General features: G+C 32.8%; 1 protein-coding gene across 1 annotated transcript; it reads right to left on the bottom strand.

Annotated features, from left to right (window-relative positions):
* Positions 1 to 6,883: 6,883 nt before the first annotated feature.
* On the bottom strand, positions 6,884 to 20,185 carry LOC110455843. The gene is made up of 4 exons (XM_021506250.1): positions 20,117 to 20,185; positions 9,056 to 9,251; positions 8,259 to 8,631; positions 6,884 to 7,513 (listed from the first exon to the last, which is right to left on the bottom strand). Exons 2-4 carry the CDS (start codon positions 9,224 to 9,226, stop codon positions 7,110 to 7,112), a joined length of 948 nt encoding a protein of 315 aa, XP_021361925.1. The 5' UTR covers positions 9,227 to 9,251; positions 20,117 to 20,185; the 3' UTR covers positions 6,884 to 7,109.
* Positions 20,186 to 22,560: the final 2,375 nt, after the last annotated feature.

Genomic DNA, 22,560 nt, shown 5'->3' with positions numbered 1-22,560 from the left:
TTCAAATTGTGGACCAGGATGCGTCTTGCGTCGTTATAAAGTAAGCTCTCATAAACAAAAGTGAAAGGCATTTTCACAGGGATGGCCACAATTACAAACTGGACTATCAACAAGATTTACCCTATACAGATCATATTTAAGTTGACTACACTGATATCTAAGTTTTGTATGCAAAATGTTTAATTTACGTTCACCGAAACCTAAGTAGACTGGCGGAGGAGATAGTACGTTTGAAGTTAACGAGTTTTTAAAAGAATGTAAAGAAGTCAATGATCGTACTGAAAGGTCCAATGAATTCTAACTGCGAAGAGTCGAAGGTATAAAAGATGAATTTGTTAGAGAAAGCCTGAAAGGAAGAAATCTATAGTCATTATTGTTTCTAAGGGTGTTACGGTTATTTTCATCAACGCTAGACGGCAATAGATCATTTAAATAGTCCGGAGTTAATTTATTGTGCATCTTATACAAAAGCTTAAGTTTTCTGCGTTTTCTTTGATTCGAAAGAGTTTCTAGACCAGATTCAAAGGTAAATCTTCGATTCTGGCATAAGAACGAAGTCCAGTAATTATACGAATAGCTTCTCTTTGGGCTTTCTCTAACATTTCTGTTTCATAAGTTGTACAACCATCCCACAATTCACAAGCATATTCTAAAACTGGTAAAATAAAGGATTTATAAATCTTTAAAAGATTATCTCGATTCAATAAGTATTTGAGTCTACGTAAGACGTTGACTTTTTTCATAGCTGAAGTATATATTGCACAAATATGATCCCCCATTTTGCCCTTGAATTAGAAATAACACCTAAATGTTCATGATGATCAGTAAAATTTCAAAATTCGCCATTAAATTCTTAATCTTCATTAATTTCAACCGAGTTTTAAAAAAAAATCGTACTTTTTTCCTGGATTGAATGTTACTAACCAAGTTTGGGACCATGCATTAAGAGACTCGAGATCTCTATTGAGAACCGTTTGGATTTCTAGACATGAAGAGGATGATTTTAACAAAGAAATATCGTCTGCAAAAAGACGAGCGGTGGACTCAAAAACATCAGCAATATCATTAATATAGATAAGAAACAAAAAGGTCCAAGAATCGAACCCTGAGGAATACCTGCTTCAATGAAACCTAAGTGGGAGTAAGTATTATTCAAAAAGATTTTCTGGTGCCTCTGAAATAGCTAATTTTCCAACCATTGATAAAATTCTCCTCACATTCCATAAGATTTTTACCTAATCATCAAACCCCTATGCCAAATCCAAACAAACGCCTTAGAAATATCGCAGAATACCATACATACATGTTGTATTTCCTCTACAGCAATACAGATGTTATGATAAATTTCAATGAGTTGATATACAGTAGAATGACCAGGAAAAAACCAGACGGATACTTATAAGAAAATGAGTTTTCAATAAAATAATTATGCAAGTATTTGCAAATTACTCTCTCAAACACTTTGCCAACTGAAGCTAATAAAGAAATTGGTCTGTAATTAGAGGGAGAATGCCTGTCACCTTTAAACAGAGGCATAACTTTGGCTGTTTTCCAAGTGTTTGGGTAAACACCAGACGATAAAGACATATTACAATTATTTCAAGGGGAACACAAACGTTTCTGATGTGTTTCGTAGCATATGATGACTGATTCCATCTTCACCTGAGGCCTTACCAAGCTTCAATATCTGTAAAATATCTCGTATTTCATTATTATTGACTCTAATGTACATGTCAGTTTTTGGCTCAATGAAAGGAACCGCAGTATTTCTGTCATCCACGCGAGTAATATTGCAAAAATAGTCGTTTAATAAAATAGCTTTGTCTTCGTCACTAGTAACCACATTATCAGAAACAGGATCTACAAGAGTAGGTATAGATTGTGTCGAACTAGACGATTGTATTAACCTTTTGACGAGTCTCCAAAAAGCTTTTGGATCAGAAGATGAGTACTCTTCAATAATACCATGAATATTTTAATAAAATAATTTACGGGCATACTTTTTCATGTTATTAACCTTATTCCGTTGATAATTGAATTTGTTGATGTCCGAAAGATGTATGGTTGACCTCGCAATTTTATGCAACTTATCTCTAATTTTTATTGTTTTTCTTAATTCAGAGGTCATCCATGGTTTATCATTAGGTCTCATAGTTATATTTATCTAAATGCATTTCCTCCTTCTGCTGTAAACAATTGGAATTCTCTTCCATTACATATTAGAAATAACCCTTCCATTTCCCATTTAAAAGCCTTTCTGAAATCTAATAGTAAATCATGTCCACGTGGCTTCATACTACTTTCAGGGTTCACGTCTGGGTCAAATCTACCACGCAAGACTGCGTATGTCATGTAGCTCCCTAAAAGAACACTTGTTTGCGAAAAACATCAAACCATCCCCGAATTGTTCCTGCGGTGCCATTGAGAACTCAACACATTATTTGCTAAAATGTAGCACTTAGACAGCTTCATATTCTGAGTTTGCCCAATCAACTATCAACTAATCTTTTAATCTTTGGTGATGACTCTCTAACCCATCAAGATAACACTACGATTTTTCTAGCCGTCCAAAATTATATACTCAAAACTAAAAGATTTCAAATAAACGAATAGTCCTTAACAATTTCATTTTGACATATATATATATATATATGTATGTTGTGTTGCATTCGTTTTACTACTATGTTTTAAAATGTATTTGGACTTATATGCTTATTCAGTGATTTTGCCATTGCATTTCTTTATACCATATTATGTCACTAACTCGCCATGATTATGATTGTTTGATAAAAGTGATGTGTTACCTTGAAAGAGCAGGACGTACCAGGGACGAGGCGGGAAAGTGTTTTATGGACTTATATTTGATAAGTGTGATGGCTAGTATGTGAACTGCAACGTTTTTAATAATCATGGCGGTGCTTTGTGACATACTAATTTTGTCAATAGTTGATTTAGTGGTGATTTATTCTATGTAACTTGTATATACATTTTAACCTTTTTCGAGTGTCCACTTACAGGACTGCTGACATTTTCATCTACTATTCTATTGTTATATTTTACAGAATCGTGTTCCACATACTCATCGCAATAGAGCAATATGATATTACCATCTGATGATCATATGTATATTGATATGTTATTCATTCCTGGTTTCCACTGCATACCAAACCATTACCCCCTCCCCTATTCCCGTAATTATTCTATTGTACATATTACTTCATTCTTGTAGCTAGTGTTGAAAAGCTGATTACTAAGCAGGTAACAAATTTACATAAGTGTCACGACACTTGTTTTTGTTTCCTTTTCTGTTTTATAAAACATGTATTTCGATGTATTGTCAAACAAAATTTGAATAAAACAAAGTTTAAACCAATAACAAAAACATATTAGCAGCAAGTGAACCAGAATTTTGATCGTTTAGTAAACATTAACTGTACAAGCAAAATTCTGTAGATAATTGATATTTGGCTAAATTGGACGTAATTTCTTCGGTGGTTAATATATATAAAAAAAAGGTCAACACGACATGACAATATATACATGTACATGGAAGTGATATATATATAATCGGGAATACAGAGTCTCTAGCACCGGCGCGCAATCACACATCAACCAATATTGAACCGATATTTGTTGAAATATAGGATCTTTCTATAACACCACCAATATTGTTATCAATCACAAGTGTGTGACACTCAGCTCATGTCATTTATTTTCTCAATATTATTGTATTCATATGGGACAGTCTCATTGTCGACAGGTATGGGCAGGATTTACCTGGACGGGGGAGTGATTTGTATTCGGTGTGAATTACCAGTCACTAAGATACAATTATGTTTCAGACTATTGGGGCATGGGTTTTAGATTCATCACTGCACAGTAACAAAAATGACACAATGTAAGGTCAACACGACCGCTCATATAATACCAGTTGCACTGACATCGTTTGCTAAAGTTTCCATTCGTGTATTCAGACACAAAGTGACAAATAGTTACACACAAATAGTATTCCGTCTTTGCGTATTGTAGAGTTATCTTCTCTTGGGAGCACGTATTTATTGTACGTGACTTGTTTGTGAGAGTAACGTCATCAATATTTGAGAAAACGACGTAATTTTCTCACACAAACCAATGACGTAACAATCAATACCTGCTCCCAAGAGAAGATAACTCTGCAATACGCAAAGACGGAATTCTCGCACGCGCGAAACGTCACACGCACAGGAACATCTGCACGTGTTCAAAATGGCCAGAAGTTGATTCTGCTAATTTGAGGATAAGATACACCTCTGGTAGAGTTTGAAAATATACGCACTGTATACATGTAGTTTATAAGTGCAGCAAATGGTACAGTGCCTTCCTTTGTCAGCACACAAGGGACATACGAATGTAACATTCATACAGTGAGCGTTCGCAAAAACGGGTACACGAGTGGAAAGGGTTATGCATTGACAATTATTACGATGTAAATGAAATTCAAATTATGTATATGGTTGGAATATTTTCAGAGACAGTCCATTGCAATGATTATATCATCTTCAAAATAAAAACAAAATGCAAATTTTGAACAAGTATATATATATATACGTATATAGGATCACATGGATCAGAATATAGCCACTGTCTATAACGTTAACGTCGCCGCTTGTTATAAAAGTTAACGCCTTACAGCGGACGCGTATGGAGAAGTGTTTCTTGGCGTGTAGGTGTATCCAGGAATCAATTTGGTTATGTCACTAAATGTGCAGATAAGCCCTATGTTTGACGTCTCAAGTATTTTAAGAAAGATTCGTCCGTCGCGTGTCCAAAATGAGGAAAGTTTGTTACTATCACGCAGTTTGTTGAGCTCGTTGATAATAAGTTGTCTTCTCTTTGTCAATGATTCAACTATCATAGTTCCATTTCGATTGCCTCTTAGTGCACTTTTTTGGTCAAACACACGTTGGCGGTCATTAGTAACGCACGAAACGCATGCTAGCCGTTGCTTTGCCGGCTTTAATTGGACCAAGTATGTGGCACCTAGAAATGGATTGTTATGTAATGTCTACGTTTAGAGTTTTATTACAAATATCAAGAATTACCGGTAATGGGTCGAAAGACTTGTTACTCTGAAAACCTGGGACAGGAATGATTATAAATTTCAAACACGTACGTCGTGAATACTGATTACGTTCGTCTAGTGTGTCGTCATGATTAACGGCCTTGTCCTCTAGTTGCGTTACTCGTTCACGGAGCAGTTTTATTTCATTGGCCTGCGTCGACAGTTTCTCGTCAAGTCACCTGGTAGAAGTATTGGTTAGGACGCTCTCAACTTTGTCACCAATAGCGACATTCATGTATAGTAGATTTTAAATTTGCTTCGAGTGTAGTCTGAATAACCTGTGCTACTGTGGTGGCGACTGGCTTGATTAGGGCCTGGACGAGTCCATTAATAAATTCAGGGTCGGATATTGTTGATTGAAGCATGTTTGTGAGGTCAAAGTGATGTTCGGGTGGAATATTTTTCACTGCCCAGGTTCTGCCTGTAGCGAGTTATCTGGAGAAATTTCATTTGTTGTCGTTTGGCTCTATAAGTGGATAGAGGTGTGCTGAAATTAACTACCTCGTCATGGGTGATGTGGCCAGGTGTGCTAGTAGGTTCTCTTACCTGTAGCGATGAAATGGACTGGTCTCAAGAGCATTAATGATGCCTTTCATGACGATGTTAAATCACTAAGGTCATTTATCAAAGACTGCCTTATTTTCCGTAAGGGGCGTCTACCATGACTTTCCAGTAAACGTTAGTTTAAAGCTACCTCTATAGCAGTCATTGCAATACCAGTAATCTCATTATCCACTTATCAATAACTGAAAAGCTTGTCTGTCCATTGTTGAGTGATGATTATAAATTGACATTTATCTCTTTTGTTTCAATTGCATGTCAATTTGACCGCTGATAGACAAACTTATAACACAGGGTTCCCATACATGCAAATTGTCAATCAAGAAACAGTAAGAATTTTGGTCGCATTGCGAAATATCCTTTGTCCTTCTGCGATATTAAAGTCAATGTCTGACTTTGCTAAGAAGTCTGTTTTGTGGTCTTGTTGGCAGTTCTCGTTTCGACGTTGTGACATTTCTTGAATTTGAGGTCGATTTACATATCGAGAGTAGACATTAAAACAGAAGACGTTAACATTTTTTTTTCATAGTTTGCCATAATTTTATCGATTTTGAATTCGAATAAAAACATAAAAAGAGAATAATCAGGAGTTTTGGAAAGTAGGTAAGTTTCTTCATCGATAACAGTCGTCATATCAATCAAATTCAAATGCAAGTGATGTCATGTTGTTAAAGAATAATTGTGGCAATGCCAACAAATCAAAATAATCACTCATGGGCATAATACATTAGTCTATAGCACGCGACCAAAAATAATCCCCATGAGATCATAAAACACGAACCTGCAGCACTTCTCCAATGAAACACACATTGAGAACAAAACAGTTTATGATAATGGTATTGCAAATCAAGCTTTGAGCTTCGTTTCACCTTTGCGCATTTCACCTCTATACGTTTATAAACTGCCGATATCAAAAGTGATCCATTTAACCAAGCTAAAGCGTTAAAGCTTTTTCTATTAGCGCAATAAGTTTGATTCTCTTTTCATAGTTTTCAACATATGTTCAAGAACACTTTAGACATTCTTGAATTCTTTGTTTTACCTTCTGCACCTATCAACAAAAGTTTCCAATAGGTGTCTAATTGTTCATAAACATTCAAAATAAACACACAAAAAATATGCCATCGTCCAGTGCTTTTCTTCTTAAAGACACATAATAAGTGCCATTAATTGTAATTATGAAGTGAAATAACAAATCAAAAACTTTTAGATATAAATTTAATTTCACATCCACGATATATTTTAGAATATTAGAGAGATTGCCATATAAGACAACTGTCAATGACAACAGCACTTACTGATGGTTACAACAACGTTAAGGCAGACGGATGACTGGTAATAAAGATGAATGCAATAACAAATATACGAAGGAAAGTCGGTAAACGTCAGTTGTGAAACAGGCGAAGATTGTATCAGTTATATGTGAACGCGAAGGCTGTTTCGACCTTTACAAACACTTGCATAAGAAAATCGGACAAAATGGCGGTGAGTGATGGCAGTTCAGGTCACACCAGGCGTCATCGATGTTAGAAATAGATATACAGCTGTCACCAGGTCGGTGGTCGGTGGTGGGAGGGATGGTAGACGGGGCAGAAGTGGTGGTAGGGATATCAGTGGTGGTAGTGGTCGTTGAAGGGGAAGTTTTGGTGGTAGTTTCTGTGGTAGTAGTAGTGTTAGGGGTAGTTTTTGTGGTACGTTCAGCAGTGGTATTCGAACTAGTTGTGGTTGTACCCGTCTTTACTGGCGGGGTCGGCACATTCGGGTCTATGATCGCAATATCTGAACATGCATAGAATTCTTCCTGATCACCGCATAATTCACAATTGTCTTCGGTATAATGAATGGTGGTTGCTACAACACAAATCATAAATAGTAGTTAAGTAGGGATTACCGTACCTCTACTGACAGATCAAACTATTATATTCATTGGAAACAAAACTTTTCTCGTTTGATGGAAATATGTTTAATCTCAAATTATCAGTCATTAAAACAAATGCAACAGCCAACGATATTGATAAAGCACCAAGAAAAAAAACATTAAAATCTTTTAAATTAAGCTTACAGAAAAGAATAAACTGCAATATATTTATTGCCTAAGTTCTAAAGTGAATTAAAAAGAAAGCTATGTGAGTTAGACTAAACATTGTTTGATCGTTCTTTTGTAAGGTTGATTTGGATTTTTTGGATTTATTTTCGCAAAATCAATCATCGCACAACATAGATAAACCCTTTTATAATGCCCATACATTCGCCTGTTAATTAATGGCATTATAAGAAGATTTATATAATATGAACCTGATACATCTTACAACAATTGTGATACAAGTTATATCAATTGTTATTAGTCTGGTTAGTCAGGATAACCGCGCGGGAATGTTATATTGGAGAAAACTGAAGTACCCAGAGAACACTCACCTGATTGGTCAGGTGAACCCCATACCTTTTCACTTCCGATTGGGAATCGAACCCCGGCCGCTATTGTGAAGGTGAGTCTGTAATTCACTGCGCCACCCACCCACACGATTTATAGGAAACAGTTATAAATATCCATCTTAGTTCGACAAACCAACCATTATAATTAAATATTGTAACTTGCCTGTTCGATACCTCCATTGCAAGACGCATTGTGAACACGTCACATTCCCCGGAAGTTTTGCAGACACATCAATGGTCTGATGTGAGAGCACAACTGGGTACCTTGTCTCTCCTGTATCCGGATTGACCAACAAGTGTTTTAAGCATTTTCTTGTTATTCTAGTCGTCACATCATTATTTTCACAGAGGCGGAATTCAAAGAACCCTCCGTGATTCGATGTTAACAGTATTTTAATTTTAATGATTTCGGCCTTGTGGTAGTATTTTGAAATGATCCCTGTGGCAAACTTCCCACCAGCCTCGTTCTCTTTCGGTTCCTGTTCTAATGGGTCCCCACATAAGCCGCAATTTCCGCTCATGAAGTCTAGGGGTTGCTAAAACAAATAAATAATTTTAAATAGAATTTAGCAAGGACATAGGTTTGATATCATGAATCACTCTACTGAAATCTCAATCATATCTACACAATTATTTCGAATAATCTGTAGTCGGTAAATCAGTTTACTGACCTATCTGACGAATACTCGACAGAGTCTATTAATCAAAACACTAATACTTATTGCTATTATGTGCACTGTTTCATCAGTGATTAGCACTATCTAAATCGAAATCTTCTATTTCCATTGTCGTCTTTGATAGCATTGATACACATACCAGATATTACTAACAGCCTGGTTAACGGTGCTATTGTTTGCCCTCAACCCAAGACAACAACTGTGTATTACTTACGATACCTTATGTTGGATCCATGAAAATAGGCTCAGTCTCAACCAAAGTCGACCAGTGTATATAGCTTACATGCAGATCTCCACAGTTCAGCCCATTGTCGTCGTAGTTGCTTGGGGTACCAAAGCCAACCCGCCACATGCTGCTTCTTCCGGGTGGGTCCAACATTAGGCCATGTCCATTCACGACATCGAAAACATTTATCCATACACAAACAATGAAGGGCAATCGGATTGACAGCATATTTATAGGTTTAAAAGTTTTCAATCTGAAATCAAACACGACAATAGTATCATTTTTTATATTTCGAAACGTTCCTTTGCAATATAAGCCATATTGGACTTAGTGTATTCCATACTGATTACTGATGTGTTTTCACTTGGTAATTTAGACCGATATACTAATTCCAGGTATAGTTCTGTTTCGTTTGATTGCGTAAAATGTTATCAAAATAAAGTCGATAACTTTTACCAGATCAATTGAAAATTTTAATGAGAATATCGAATGGTTACAATGGTTCAAGTGAACCTAGTATATAATTAGTCAATAATATCATGAAATTATTTTCATTTTTCATTACATCACTTTTTCAAGTATTAGATGTTTTATGAATGGCTTTCCAAAAACAAAGTTCGCGATAATCTGAAGTCAGAAAACTGTTTGTGAATTATTATTTGTTTGGTTATTTTCTTTACTTTTTATTTTTGCTGAATTTTGGAAAAAGTACTTTACACTATTGCCATTTAATGTGTATTCCAGTTAGCACGCTCACTCGTTTAAATTCTTTTAACAATGCATACTTTGCCCTAATTGATATTGATATTTTATTCTAATAAAATCAACAACACAAACAAAATGAAAAAAACTATACTATATGACAATAAAGCAAACCCACAAAAAATATTATTTTGAAGTAACCGTTTTAACATTGAATTATATGTACTGTTTTTAGCAAAAGAAAAGAAAGAGATAAAAACAAATAGGAGAAGACAATAAAGAAGTACGTAGAAAGGAACTGATATCTTGCGACGTAACAATGGTTTACTATTATTGTAGTTATAAACATGTATGTGAAAATACTAATATTTAATATTTTATGTTGTACGTATTTTTTGCTATGGAAAGTGCAATAATCTAAAAGAAGCTTTAATAAAAGCATTTGGAATTATTAGCAAATCTAACAAATATTAGAAATCTGCTAAGAATGTTCGTACTTTTTTGCACTCTCATAATGCATGGAGTATTGTCTCTTTACAGTTTTATAACGAAAACATTAAGGATAATCAACAAGGCCTAATTAAAATAAAGATATGGTTATAAGTGCTAAACTACAGCCATTGCAATTTTGTATTTCGGGTAACTTTAAAGGGCATGGTATAGATTTGTCTCCATATTTCTTTTTTAAAATAATAAAAAAAAATCACCCCATTTCTCTCTTCCAGGCGGGATTAAATATATTTAGCATACTACTTTATAGAAATCATTATTTCCTTTTAGCTTTTAAAAAATGTTTCCAAATGTTCATATAAGGAATATCTTCCTGCGGTACGATTTTTTTATACTGTAAATGATACCTAGTATGTAAGAAAATCTGTATTAATGTTAAAGTTCTCTATAAATTCTTGATGATTGTTAAACATACCATTACCAGTTTCTTTAACTAAGACATATTTTATTATTATTATTTTTTATACATTTCCCCATAAACAACTCCTATTTTCTATCTTAACTGCCTTATTGTATCAGATCAGTATTTTTAAAATACTTTCCTTTTTTATATCCCAAACTTTTAACCTTTTAGCTGACTGACTCCAACTTGATCAGACATCTTTTCAGAAAAGATTTTTACTGTTCTGTTTACAATTTTAAAATAGCATCCTAACCACAATTAGCCAATTGTTTTAAACAATGTTATCAATTGTTCCTCTGATACATGCAGTCTACGGATCCAGGTTAATTTTAAGGAGTCTATGAAAGATCAAGTGTAACATTTTTAAATATTGTAGGTGTAACATTTTAAAGCCCCTTCACAGAAGTTTTAAATAAATTGAAAGAAATTGAAAACTTCTGTATTTAGAATTTTAATTAAAGTGTTGTCAGGGTTTGGAAAAGGGATAAAAAGATTATTTAACTGTGATATAAGAAGTGACTTGATAATTTGTATCTTTCCTTAAGGTGTTAAAATCATTCTTTTCCGTGTCTAAATTAATGACTTAAGTTTTACTAGTTTCCTATCATAGTTATTTTTTTGGATTTCACGTAGATTTACATTAAACCCCATACCTAAAACTGTTATTTTATATTTCCACTTAGAATGTGTAACTTTATTTTCTACTGTCAATCCAAACAACTTTAGTATTGCCTTTATTTACTATTAAACCAGATTTTTTATGCAAAGCTACACAGTTCATGACATGTGTCTTTCACATATGTACCGTCTAACATAACTGATGTGTCATTTGCATATTGTGATAGTGAAATAGGAGAACTATTTTTTACTTATACCTTTGATATTCTTATATAATCTAATTATTGAAGCAAATATTTCAACGCATAAAATAAATACATATGGAGCAATAGGGTCGCCTTGACGACATCCTCTCTTAATTGCAAACAATTTGTTGAAAGTATATTTTTATCCATCGTTGTAAATCAACCCAAAAATTAAAAACAAAATCAAAACTGTATTTTTAAAATTACAAATTGCAAAATCAAAAGGCTTTTCGAAATCTATGATTAAATTCATATCAGGGATTTCATTTTCTTCTGCAAACAGCATGATATCGTAAATTAACCTTGTATTTTCCCCTGGGTTACATTCGCGTATCCCGGTTGAAACGTTGAAATACTCCACGATAAACGAACCCACTTGGACCGAACTGTAGGCAGAGGTTAAACATGTATCGTTTCGGAGAATAAATAACAATACATCAAGAATAACTTGTCCTTATTTCATGCGTCCACTAAATTATATTACGTATCTTAAAATCTATATATGGATTGACATTGTTTTAGCATTTAAGTTTCGGTTAGGCACGTCTGGACTAGCGTACACGTGCCGAATATCCCTGAAACCATCATCGGTTCAGATCTGCCCCTGTCGTTTTCTTTCAGGTTCAACCGTTTCAAATGGATTAACCGAATAAGCGAAAGTGGCCCTATATACCTCCCTGCGACTAAACCTGCCTGGTTCCTATCTATTATCTTCTACTTACTTGAAAGTTATATTGGCAATGACTTCTAGTGACTTAATTGATTCTATAAGTATGGTCTCTTGGTTTGTTTTGCTGCTTTTTCTTGTATGACTAGTATGTTATTGTTTTACCTCTAATTTCTAATAAATGTGCTTATAGAAAAAGCTGGTGCTAAATTTAAAATTGAATCTCTCTAACAGGAATGTTTTTGAGACATTCAGGTATAAGGAAGAGCAAACTTGATTTTATTTCAAAAATAAGTTTATTTATTGATTCATTCATTCATTCTAAGTCATGTAGTAGTGAATTGTTCAATTTTCAAGAGACCTTTTCCTGTTTTTAAACTCATTATTTAACTGATTTTTATACCGAGTGTCACGGTTAGATATGGACTAACTTATATTCATTTAATTATACCTATCTTCAAATGAATTGTACCTATCTAACTAAAATATGTTAATTTGGCGTTCGATATATCTATGAAACGCCAAATTAACATATATTCAAATAATTGAAGGTTCAATTCAATTGAAAATAGGTTCAATTCAATTGAAGATAGGTTTAATTCAATTGAAGATTGGTTTAATTCGTCATATTTGAACCTCTCTTTAATTGGATTTTTCCTATCTTCAATTGAATTGCACCTATCTTCGATTATTTGAATATATGTTAATTTGGCGTTCCGTAGTTAGATTGCTGAAATTCCCGCTCTCAAATAGCATCAGACCTCCCGTTGCCAGCCCTATTGTTTATTTGTCTTCTGGTGTATTAATCAATAAAATAAAATAAAAGGTGCTTCAAAATGTTGATATAAAAAATACAAAGTGACTAGACAATAAACGTGCTGTGCCTAGGCAAAATGTTACTTAAATAGACTATGTGTGCATAAGTTCGGCCCATGATTACAAACAAGGCAGGTATATATACCAGGTGTGGTTTGGATCAGTATAATCAAAAAGCTACAGATCGTACTCTCGGAAATAAGGCATTTTTATAGTCCCTTCCACTAGGAGAAAAGAATTGACGTTCATGGAAAGCAAAATTAATATTTCCTGTCTTTTATTCTTTAACTGAATAAAACCACCCTCTGCAGTTATAAAGCTTCATAGTTAATTTCTTAGTGTAAGCGTACTAGCTTCAGTGAACCCCGCAGGGCGCTTGTTTTGATGTGTTTATTTGACTACAACATATGAATTTGCTTCACGGCGTGTGTGGGACATGGTTAAATTAATAAACTGCTCACGGGCTTGAACGCCTATTGTGTGAAAGTAGATCATTATCAGGTTTAGCTTTTACAGTTCTGAGTATGCGTGACTATTCAATTAGAGAGAGTCCAACAAACGTTCTGTACTTTAAAATAATAATACTGCAGTCTCGTTTTGGGACAAAGTTAGGAGAAATTGTAATAGATCTGCCAAATGTATTGCCAGATATGTTTTAAATGGAATATGTCTGTTGAAAAACGACATAAATAAACATTTAATAGCCATTTTATAATATAATGTAGTTCCAATGGTAAGGATATAAAGTGCATATTTTTTTTATGAAAAACGATGTCAGGAAAATTCATTTTTTGAAAATAAATTAACATAGAATCCAAAGAGAAAATGACGTAACGCGAAAGATGTATAGCACGTTACTGTATTTCTAGCTGATCATGCTTAAGTTCAGAAAGTAAAAAAGACAAGGATCAATTAACTCCGAAAACAAAAAGAAATAAAAAAAAAAAAGAAATTAACTCCGAAGCAATGAATAATACATGTTATGCAAATTGAATCGGCACCTAGAATGGAACACTAACCAACGACAAGAAATCGCTTCTTCGGTTTTTTAGCATTCTGAACATTTTTTGAAAGTTTTAAAAACCTCAAAAAGTTCCAATTCCATTGCCGTTTCCATTAGTATATCCTTATATATCAGAAACAGCTCACTGGAGCTTATCTCAACACACGCTCTCCTTCTTTTTCATCACTTTGACAAAGAAAATGTTGTACTTACCCCAGCCTGTTGACGAGATGTTCATAATATCTTAGGACGTTTATACTTGATAAAGTTAGTATCATGGATATTATATCATTGTCAGGCAATATATTGAGGGATAAATAACTGCTTGCCGTGAACATTGTCTACTCTAAACATAAAGGAAAACATTAGTTACAACCTCGTTTAAATACTGCAGCTTTTTATGTCGTATTTCGGTTTTTGTTAAAATCAACTGATACATCATATTGGAGGATTATTCCAGGAAGTAACTTACTATGTGAAACCATTTCATTTAAAAAAAATCCTCCAACTAGATATGTATAACTTGTCATGATACAGTCATCGTTTCTTATCTGTTGACACGTGCTCTTCAATTATAAGGGTGCTCAACACATGTTCAAAAATTACGTTCACAGATTCCTCCGAATTAAAATTCGGGACTCTGATTATCTTTGGATGTCACTAAGACGTCAATTCAATATAAGTAATAACAATATTGATGACGTAACAAATTTTCAACATTATTGTATTATTGATTTCGTGTGTTTTAATTTATTATTATTTTATGTCTGTTGGTTTTCTCAATGAGTTTTCTTACTCTATTGTTTCTCTTCTTGTGTTTTCTATATAACAAAGCTTTTTTTACGTCCTATTTACAGCTATAAAAGTTATAACAAAGCTTTGTTTTTAACTACCTTAAATATAACTATAAAGATTTTAATATCTTATGTCTTCAGGATCCTCATTTTACAGTAGAAAAGGAAAAAGAAATAGGGCTACAATGGGGATATACATGTATTTTTAATTCATACAGAAATAATTCAAGGGGAGTTTTTGTACTTTTTAATAATAATTTTGAATTTGATATTCATTATGAATGGAAAGACATACAAGGTAATATAATAATTCTTAATATAAGTATTGAAAAAGAAGATTCACACTAATAAATGTATATGGTCCAAATACAGATGAACCAGATTTTTACGAAAAGATATATGAACAAATTACTAGTTATAATAACCCCAATTGTATTATTTGTGGTGACTTCAATTTAGTTTTAGACCCAGAAAAAGACACAAACAATAATGTTAATATAAATAACCCAAATGCTCGTACAAGGCTCTTAAAACTTATAGAAGATATAAATTTGATTGACCCTTTCAGATTTTTCCATCCTAATTATAGACGATATACATGGCGAAAGAAGAACCCTGTAAAACAAGCTAGATTAGACTTCTTTCTTATTTCAGAAAATATCTCCAACTATATTGATAAAAGTAATATTCATATAGGTTATAGGTCAGACCATTCAATTATCTCATTAGAAATAAAAATAAGTAATTTTGTAAAAGGAAGGGGCCTATGGAAATTTAATAATAGTCTTTTATATGACCAAGAATATGTACAAAAAGTTAAAGAAACAATAGTTAAGGTAAAACAACAATACTGTTCACCTATTTATGATAATGACATTTCAAATGTAACAGATTCAGAACTTGAACTATGCATTGATGATTAATTATTTTTAGAAACATTGTTAATGGAGATAAGAGGAATTACCATATCATATTCATCATTTAGAAAAAAGGAAAGGGATAAAAGAGAAAAAGAATTGCTATATGATTTAGAACAACTTGAAGGTAACAATACATGGGCATCAAATTTGGAGGCATATGAACAAAAGAAGATGGAGTTAGAAAATATTAGAATAAATAAAATGAAAGGACACATGATTCGTTCAAAGGTAACTTGGCTAGATGAGGGCGAAAAACCATCAAAATATTTTTGTAATTTAGAAACTTATAATTATGTGAACAAAACTATAGTTAAAATTGAAAAAGATAATGGTGAAGTTTTAACAAGTCAAGGTGATATTCTTGCAGAAACAATGAATTTTTACAAACAGCTATATGCTGATCGTGACCACTCTGATAACATAGAAAATGTTAATCTAAATAATTTGTTAAATGGTCTAGAGTTTGTTAAATTAACTGATGATCAACGTTCAAGCCTTGAAGGAGAATTAACAGAAACAGAACTCCTTTTTGCTTTAAAAAACATGAAAAACTTTAAATCAACTGGTTCTGATGGCTATACAAGTGAGTTTTTTAAATTATTTTGGGTAAATTTGAATTTTTTTATTGTTAGATCTTTGAATCTTGGGTATAATAACGGTGAATTATCAATTACACAAAGACAGGGAATTATAACTTGTATTCCAAAAGGTGATAAGCTTAGACATTTTATGAAAAACTGGAGACCAATTACTTTGCTAAATGTTGTATATAAACTAGCATCAGCTTGTATAGCCAACAGACTAAAATCAGTTCTAGACCATATTATTTCCGAGACACAAACAGGTTTTTTAAGTGGTAGATATATTGGTGAAAACACTAGACTAATTTATGATATGATGAATTATACTGAATTAAACAATATACCTGGACTTCTAATATTCATTGATTTTGAAAAAGCTTTTGATTCTGTTTCATGGAATTTTTTATACAAGGTAGTTGATTTTTTTAATTTTGGTGAAAGCATTAAGAAATGGATCAAAACTTTATATAAAAATACTTTTTCTGCAATAACACAAAATTGTATACTGTCTGATTTTTTTGATATACAAAGAGGATGTCGACAAGGTGATCCAGTCTCCCCGTATCTGTTCTTACTAGTAGCTGAAATATTAGCAATTTTGGTCAAAAACAATAAAAATATCAAAGGTATACAAATAAAACATAAGGATTATAAACTCTCACAGTTTGCAGATGATACCTCAATAATTTTAGATGGATCTAGAAACTCATTCAATGAAGCTTTAAATACTTTAGATTGTTTTGGTAAAATGTCAGGTCTAAAAGTTAATAATGATAAAACAAAAGTTATTTGGATTGGCAGCAAGAAATTCAGCGCAGATGTCTACCATCATAGATGGAAATTAAAATGGGGGGAAACAAAATTTGATTTGCTAGGTATTCATTTTTCAGTTATCTTAGAAGAGATTATAAGCTTGAATTATGTGAAAGCCCTAAAAAATGTAAATAACAGTATAACCCAATGGTCACGTAGGATTTTAACCCCTATTGGTCGTATTGTAGTATTGAAATCAATAATTATACCAAAACTTAATCATCTGTTCATTGCAATTCCTACACCAACCAGCACTTTTATTCAGCAGCTGAACACAATATTTTTTAACTTCATTTGGCAATCTCCTGTTGACAAAATTAAACGAAATACTATAATCAAAAAGTATGAAAGTGGAGGCCTTAAAATGATTAACATCAATAATTTCATATCTAGTTTGAAGTCCACTTGGATACGAAGATTACTGAAAAATAATGGGAAAAGCTGGATCCATATTTTTGAAGCAGAGCACTTTCCAGTAGAAAATATATCGGATGTGGGAATTGATTTTATTAAAAAAATAAATACTAGTAATATGTTTTGGAATGATGTTTTTAAGGCATGGGTAAATGTTTCAGAAGTAACACAAGTAAAATCTATTAAGCAGTTCTTAACTCTCCCAATCTGGTATAACCCACTTTTTGGTATTGGCAAAAAGTCTTTTTTTTTGTCCGTAAATGGTTTGATCGGGGTGTTAAAAATGTTTGTGATCTATTAGAGCTAAATATTGTTTTTTTAACTTTTGTAAATTTTAAACTGAAATACAATATAAACTCTGGAAACTGCTTGATTTATCATAGTATATGCCAGTCTATTAGGCAATGTTGTAAACAATTAAATTTTAACTTAACTGCAGAAACAACTTTGGAGAGGCCCTTCATACCAAGTCATATTTATATTATCATAAAGAAAAAAAAGGTTGTAAAGACATGTATGACATATTAAATAGTAAAATTAAATTAGTAAATACAGCTGAAAGAAAATGGATATTGAAAGAAAATTTTAGAAATATAAATTGGAAAAATTCATATAGTATTGTCTTTAAAGTTACAAAAGTCACAACACTGTAATGGTTTCAATACAGATTACAAAATTGTATCCTCCCAATTAAAAACTATTTAAATACTATTGGGATGTCAAATGACAATATCTGTAATATGTGTAAAATACAAATAGAAACTACAGAACATCTATTCTGGGAATGTCCACAGTCCTTAAAGCTATGGCAAGATTTAAAAGAGAGATTATTTAACAGAATAAGGAAAATCATTGATTATAAGTTGGAAACAATACTTTTTGGAATTACTGAAAATGTTCCCATGCCCATTAACTACATTATTTTGTATACAAAATATTATATATATACTGTTTCCAGAAAAAAACAGAAGTTAGTTTAAATGGTTTGAATGAGTTTCTTGCATTCAGATATAATATTGAGAAAGCTTTATCAGTAAAAAATGTATACAATGAAATATTTGATGAAAGATGGATGGAATGGAAGGATTTATTTTGAGAATTTTTTGTATACTACAATTTGTCTTTTTGTCGATTGATATTTCTCTTTCCAAAAACAAACACAATACGGGTTAGTAGAGTGCATGTTTTTCTGGTGCTTATATGGATACATGCAATAATGTGCATGTATGTTTGTATTTACATGCATGTGTACGTATGTAAGTGCATGCAGACTTGCTGATGTTAGTGTGTATGTACGTGCATGTATATGCATGTATGTATATACTTATGTAGGTCGTAGGAGTGTATGTCATGTACGTATGTATATGTGTATGTATATGTGTGTGTATAAGTGTTTTGTTAATGTTTAGTGATTATGATACTGATGTATATGTAAACACGTCTGGATGTGTGTGCTGTGTGTGAAATGTGGTACATGTAGTATGTTCTTGTTCTGTAGATGTCCAATACTCTATGTACAAATGTTTTATTTCCCAATCAAATTTCTGAATGTTATATATTGATAAAAAAAAATATGAAATTGAAATATTTGAATTTAGATAAAATTAACAGAGAAAAATGAATGAGAGCCCTACTGTGTGAGGACACCATATTGTTTAGGGGACTGACTCCAGGGCCCCCCAACCCTGGCAGTTCCTATCAAGTTATTTATATATATTTACATTCTGTATGCTTAGACCCATTGACAAAAATTACATTCATAAATGCATAACACAGGTGTTCATAGAATCTCAGCACGTGGGAACTGATAGTAACCTGATCACACTGCGTAGTAATACACTACAAAAACTACTCACTCGGAACGACCGACCTAGATGCTTAATTCTTACATCTTAAAATATTTTTGTTGGGTTTTTGTTGTTGACGGTTGCTAAGATCTCTCACGATAGTGTCACATTCCCCCGCGAAAAAACACTGTTCTCGCCACTGCGTTGCACCCGTGTATAAGCAGGAACAACCCCTGTTTATTTGTTTTATTCGTTGTTATATCGATCCACTGAAAGGATTCGTCAATGGAAATATAAGGAATGATATTTATTTTTTCAACATTTATGAGATCATAACAACAATAGGTTTTTGGACATATTTTACATGAATCGCTAACGCGATTCATTCAATATGTCCATAAACCCATTGTTGTTATGACCTCATAAATGTTGAAAAAATAAAAATCATTCCTTAAATATCTGTATATACTTATCAGTATTATATATATATATATAGTATTTGGCTGGGGGAAATAAAATATTTAAAAAAAAAAAAAAAAAAGCTTGGTTTGGTTTGGTTTTTTTGGTTTACGTCCTTTTAACAGCTTTAAAAGGTATAACAAAGCTTGGTTTTTATTTATTTTTATTTTACGTCCTATCAACAGGTTTAAAAATTATGACAAAGCGATCAAATACACGTCAGAAGAGGAATAGCAATTTGAAAATTACATTAAAGTTCTAGCTATGTAAACATATAACTATAGAGCATGCGCGGTAAAATGCATGTCTATTAATATTTTATGGTTTAAAACATATTCAGAAAATATTAAAATTAATATGAACTAAAAATCATGTTGTGTACTCACCTTGTTGCTTAGAGACGTATGGGTTTGTCTGGAGCCAGTTGTGTATTTAATTTTCATTTCATATGTAAGGTCTAGCAATATCATACTTAAGACGTAAATTGTAAGTTGGTGGTATTTAAAATGTTACATGAAGATACCATGTACTATCTGGAACAGCAATTAATTGACGCACACATACACTATTCAATTCATATGGAAAGTATTGCTACAGTTAAATGACCCTTGCACAATTCGCCCTGGAACCATTCGTGCATTTGAAATTAGTTGAGCGGGATATTGATAAATAGATTGATTGCCCTAGAACAACTAGATATCAAATGGGAGTGTTGACCCCTGGCATCAAACGAGTATAGATAATACGAGTATTGACATGTTATGGGAACGGTTTTATTACAGAAAACCCTTCCTCTAGAACTTTAAGTGAATGTACCTGTTTGTGTGATAGGGCAGATTATAAGGACCCTAAAAGCAACATAGTATACATCTACTTGGTAAAGTGATATTGGTAAACCTTATATCACTGTGTAAAAGTGTGTTTCCAAGTCCATCCATTGTTGTTCCTCAGTAGAGCCACGTCTGATCAGGTATTACATGGAAATGTAATGTTTGTCCGTCATCAAAATTATCCCACATCGGTCTACATAACAAACGTTCATTTATCTTTCTATGTGTCATTGATCATTAGTATGGCTTATGCATTCGTTGTCTCTATCCCGGTTCTCCCGTTGGGAACGTGACTGTACTCGGTTTGAACCAAGACTCATGAGCATCATCAGTGAACTAGGGGACGCTCAACCATCTGTCCGGAACTCTTATCAGTCTCCTTGTTCTTTAACAAAAAGGAGTCCACGTTAATCTTTTTCGTGAATATTTTGTCTCCGTTTCATAGGTTTTTAATTCAAGTTACGGAATGGTTTTAAACTTCGATATTCTCTAGAGCCTTTCTATACAAGTGATCTACGGTAGGCTCCCTTCTCACAATCACTTTAACTTGGAGCGAAGATGTCTAGATTATCAAGGCGCCAATGTAAACATTAAAACGGGACTTGTTGTGATCGGCGGCTACATTAAACTGTGTCTATGTTTCATTCTGGTGATGTTTATTTTTGTATTTAAAGAATTGTTCATTTATTATTAACGTACTATATACCTTATCACTTTTGTTAGTAATTCTATGCGTATTGCCACCTCCGTTATATTGCCCGCACACATGAAATTATGTTTAGGAAATAAAGCTTCAGATTGCCCCTCTATATTGCCCGCCAGGTATCTATTACATAAAAACTATTAACGCCATGAATACCAGGTACACTTTTAACGTAAGATATGTGTATTTCTCATCTGTACTTACATGGATGTTTTCGATTTATATCTTCTTGTGAGTCGTTTGATAGATTTTTGTTTTGAAATTTAAAATAGATAAGATTTGGATTTGAAAGATATCGCATAGTCCTCACTTTTTTTTTTTTTTTTTTTTTTTTAAAAAATTTTTTNTTCCCGCTTCATCAGATAGCACTCAATGAGCGGTTTTCAAGTTAAAAAACCGTATAGCCTGCAGACAATATGCAAGACATGACGGTAGGTCATTCTATTATATGTTCAGGTGTGTATGTTACTTGTAACACCGATGGAACTCGGACATATATAATTAGAACGCAACAAAATGGTCTTACTTAGAAGATAACATTTGCTTTTTTTTTCCTGACACATATCTTCTGCGACAAAAAAATCTTAAAATGTTCATTTCGTTGTATATGTATATTCGTCAAACTCAAAAGTAAAAAACGCCTAATTTAAAATTTAGTAACCTCTGAAACGTAACGTATTTGTGTTCATGACGTCTATAATAATGCTATAATTTATTTATTTCACAAACTTTTGAAATTTTACACTCTCCCGTTTTTTATATGACCACATCTATTACGATACTACATGTATTATACTGAACAATCACACCATCACTTACACTACCACAATTGAAACATTATCACATTTATTACACTACACCATTAATAACATTTAAACATCATATTTATTACAAAGTGTGATATACTACCATATTTGTTACATTCACAGAAATATTATACTAACACCACTTATACTCTATCTTTCATGCACTAATGCATCAAATACAGAATTACATTAGACGCATTAATACAACGCGAATTAACAATTGTATTTCTCGTCCCTGAAATAACAACAAATAATCATTTTAGTAGACAGATAAATAGTATATAGGTTTGTCTGTCACCTAATCTGTTGTATTGTACTTTTAAATCTTTAAAGAGAAGAACATATCAAACTCCATCACCTTTTAGAACTATTTCTCCCTTACTTCACATGTATAAGCCTGCCTTCTCTTACCTTTAGCAGAAAATGTCAACATAGCGTCATATAGTTTGCAGCTTTACTTGAGATATGTCTTTATTTTTTAATTCGGTGCA

The sequence above is a fragment of the Mizuhopecten yessoensis genome, unplaced genomic scaffold, assembly GCF_002113885.1.
Source record: "Mizuhopecten yessoensis strain PY_sf001 unplaced genomic scaffold, ASM211388v2 scaffold8387, whole genome shotgun sequence".
In the NCBI taxonomy this organism is placed as follows: domain Eukaryota; kingdom Metazoa; phylum Mollusca; class Bivalvia; order Pectinida; family Pectinidae; genus Mizuhopecten; species Mizuhopecten yessoensis.
Note: the sequence above shows the minus strand (reverse complement) of the source record. Positions and strands in the feature narration are given on the sequence as shown.